General features: G+C 31.7%; 1 protein-coding gene across 4 annotated transcripts; it reads left to right on the top strand.

The window, feature by feature from the left end:
- The first annotated feature begins 574 nt into the window (after positions 1-574).
- LOC127073744 (UDP-glucose 6-dehydrogenase 1) lies at positions 575-3,260 on the top strand. 4 transcript variants are annotated; one of them, XM_051014947.1, is made up of 2 exons: positions 575-736; positions 1,658-3,260. In XM_051014947.1, exon 2 carries the CDS (start codon positions 1,683-1,685, stop codon positions 3,114-3,116), a length of 1,434 nt encoding a protein of 477 aa, XP_050870904.1. In that variant the 5' UTR covers positions 575-736; positions 1,658-1,682; the 3' UTR covers positions 3,117-3,260. The 4 variants fall into 4 exon arrangements, with proteins under 4 accessions (XP_050870904.1, XP_050870903.1, XP_050870905.1 ...); XM_051014946.1 differs by having other exon boundaries at positions 734-900; XM_051014948.1 differs by lacking the exon at positions 575-736 and adding an exon at positions 910-1,038.
- Positions 3,261-3,632: the final 372 nt, after the last annotated feature.

Here is a 3,632-nt window from a genome sequence, read left to right on the forward strand (position 1 = left end):
GCTGTTTAATTAGAGTTTCAGAGAGAAAAGTTTGTGTTTTTTTTTGTTAAATTGAGTGCGTTAATATTCTTAATTAAAAAAAAAAAAACTCTTCTATATTCCGTGAGTTTGAAAGGAGCTGACAAATTAATTATCCTTTTTGATATATTTCTCCATATTAAAAAAAGAACTTTAAAATTCTGATTATTTTAATTGTTTAATAAATTTAATAATTTATATTATTATTGAACTTCTGATTATTTTATTTTGTTATTAATAATTTAATAAACTTTAAATGTACTATTTATATCATTAAATTCTGATTATTTAATTTTTTCAATTATGTAATATAATATTTTCCACGTGACTCAAATGAAATAAAGGATTAAAATCTAAAAAAAATTATGTAACACAAGTTAATGAATTAAAGTAAAATATTTGTCTTAAAATTATTTTTTTAAAATCAAAATATTATATTATTTAAAAAATAAATTCTACTTCTAAAACACAATTTAGCATAATTATAAATTGTAAAAAGAAAAGAAATAAAATCTGGGTTCCCTTTTTCTCCTGCATTTACTGCTTATAATTGAATAACAATGTTGGAAATATGACAGGGGCATTTAATTTGGGGAAGAAAAAGTAAAAGTTGATAGTACTAGTTTTCATGAGTGTAAAACAGACCTATTCACTTTGTTATGAATTTTTTCTTTCACTTTTTAAAGGTAACATATCAATTGAGCTGGCTTAAGTTAAGGTATGAGTAGTCTTTGTTATGATCTTATCTATGCAATTAATAGCTTTTCCGTCTCACACACGCTGTATCTTAATAAATTAGAAACCCTATCTTTATACAACCCTACCCTTTTTTTTCTTGTACCTCTTTCCTTTGAACATCGACGTAGTACAATTTAATATAAGGTATTTGTTGTTTTGTTCTTTCATTCTCTCTAAGTTTGCCTACGAATATATGATCATATTATATTGTTTAATTATTGATCTAAAACTACCCTGATTCTATTTTAGTTTTATAATCATTCATCAGTGACTCATATTTAGGTTATTACTCAATTCATTAGTTTTATTTTCAAATTAACATGTACTAGTATATGTCACATTGCTTCTGACATGTAAATATGGAGTTTATATGCAATTTTTTGACCTAGGTTTTCCAGGAAATGACAGAATGGTTACTCTTTTTATTGCTTTTCTTCTTTTGTATTTTATTGTTTCAAAAATATCACTTTTTTTCATATCATACACCAATCATTGGTTCAGTTGGTAAAATTCCTCTCAGATCTAACAATGATCTGACCTCAATTCCCGCATTTGATGTGAGGATCTCGTTAACGAGGATTTCCTCCGTCCTTTTTACTGACATGATCATAATCATGTCAGTAAAAGGGGCACATGAAATTACATGTAAGTACAATTGTTAGCACTTGAGGAGCCTCCAGGCTTTTCGAAACTCTGATAAACTTTTGGAATTCAACTCACCTAAATTTTAATTGTACCAAAAAAAAATCAATCAAGAGAAAGATTGGTTTAAATATTGAACTGTGAAAAGGCTCAATCAAACTTGTCACTAACTTCACCTAAATTATTTATTCATTCCAATGACTTTTTTTTAGCTGCTGCGAAAATGCTTACTGGTGTCATTGTAACACATGTTTCACAGGTTGTAGATTGTAACTAAAGAAAAGATGGTAAAGAAGATCTGTGGAATTGGAGCTGGATATGTAGGGGGTCCAACGATGGCGGTTATAGCCCTCAATTGTCCTTCGATTGAAGTAGCCGTTGTCGACATCTCTCACTCCAGGATATCAGCTTGGAACAGCGACAAACTCCCTATCTACGAACCTGGCTTAGAACAAATTATACAACAATGTAGAGGAAAGAATCTCCACTTCAGCACCGATGTAGAAAAACATGTTTACGAAGCTGATATAATCTTTGTTAATGTTAACACGCCAACAAAAACTGGAGGCCGTGGAGCTGGCAAAGCTGCAGATTTAACTTATTGGGAAAGTGCAGCGAGGATGATAGCCGATGTTTCAAGATCAAACAAGATTGTTGTCGAGAAATCAACTGTTCCGGTTAGAACAGCTGAAGTAATTGAGAAAATTCTAGTTCACAATAGCAATGGCAAGGTCGAGTATCAAATTTTGTCAAATCCTGAGTTTCTTTCCGAAGGAACATCTATTCAGGATCTTCTAAATCCTGATAGGGTTCTAATCGGAGGAAACGATAGTCTTAAAGGTCAAGAAGCCATTCAAAAACTGAAAGCTATATATGCTAACTGGGTGCCTGAAGACAGAATTATAACTACAAATGTTTGGTCTGCTGAACTCTCTAAGTTAGCTGATAACGCTTTTTTGGCTCAAAGGATTTCGTCTATTAATGCTATGTCGGCTTTATGCGAGTCTACTGGTGCAGATATTTCACAGGTTTCTTGTGTTTTAAGTAAAAACACTAAACTTGGTTCTAGATACTTAAATGCTAGTGTTGGTTTTGGTGGTTCTTGTTTTCAAAAAGATATCCTTAACTTGGTATATATATGCGAGTGTAATGGACTCGTCGAAGTCGCTAATTATTGGAAAGAGGTGATTAAGGTGAATGACTATCAAAAGAGTAGGTTTGTGAAAAAGGTTATAACATCTATGTTTAATACAGTTTCAGGTAAGAAGATTGCTGTTCTAGGATTTTCCTTTAAGAAAGATACTAGTGATACTAGGAAAACTCCTGCGATCGATGTTTGCAAAGGACTTTTGGCAGATAACGCTTGTTTGAGCATTTACGATCCGCGGGTTAGTGAAGAACAGATTCGAAGGGATTTGTCTATGAATGAGATTCCATGGGAGAATTCAATCATGGCGGAGGCAATGAGGTTCGATGGTACGAAACAGGTTAGTGTGTATGAGGATGTTTATGAGGCGACAAAAGATGCTCACGGGATATGTGTTCTTACAGAATGGGATGAGTTCAAGGAAATTGATTATCAAAGAGTGTTTGAAAGCATGGAGAAGCCAGCATTTGTTTTTGATGGTAGAAATGTTTTGGATGTTGATAAGTTGAGGGAGATTGGGTTTATTGTGTACTCAATTGGGAAGCCATTGAAGCAGTGGCAGAGTTGCTAGATTGTGTTTTGTTGAAATAAAAATGTCATTGCCTTGAGGTTATATATATATATTGTATGAGACAATTAAGGTCATTCTTATGTTTCATTGAGAGTGAAAATTCATATAAAAAGGAATAACTACTTTACTTTTACTGATGCAAAATTTGACTCCAATTGAATATGTTCCTAGTTTTTTCATGTTCATTATGCATTTAACATCTTCATAAAGACACAATGGAAATTCAGCTGAATCATTGACAACCAAATGAAAGTCAAATGGGAATACATGGTCAATAGATCTCTCTCCATGATTGTCTTTATTACAAGGTTTTGTGTGGGAACTGAGTTATAAATCCAATATTAAATGGAAAGGGGACTATTGAGTGATATATGAATAATTGGATCCATGTACCTAAAGTTTTGTTTGAGTTTGAGGTGGTTTTCTGTTTTGAAAATTTATAAATTAAAATTAAATTTTGTTTTGAGTTTTAAATATTTTATAAATTAAAATCTACAATTTTTAGTCATGAAAGTT

Source organism: Lathyrus oleraceus, chromosome 4, assembly GCF_024323335.1.
Source record: "Lathyrus oleraceus cultivar Zhongwan6 chromosome 4, CAAS_Psat_ZW6_1.0, whole genome shotgun sequence".
NCBI classification, from domain to species: domain Eukaryota; kingdom Viridiplantae; phylum Streptophyta; class Magnoliopsida; order Fabales; family Fabaceae; genus Lathyrus; species Lathyrus oleraceus.

Excerpts from the sequence above, each read along its gene's own strand:
- LOC127073744 (XM_051014947.1), top strand. The coding sequence starts at position 1,683 with ATGGTAAAGAAGATCTGTGGAATTGGAGCTGGATATGTAGGGGGTCCA.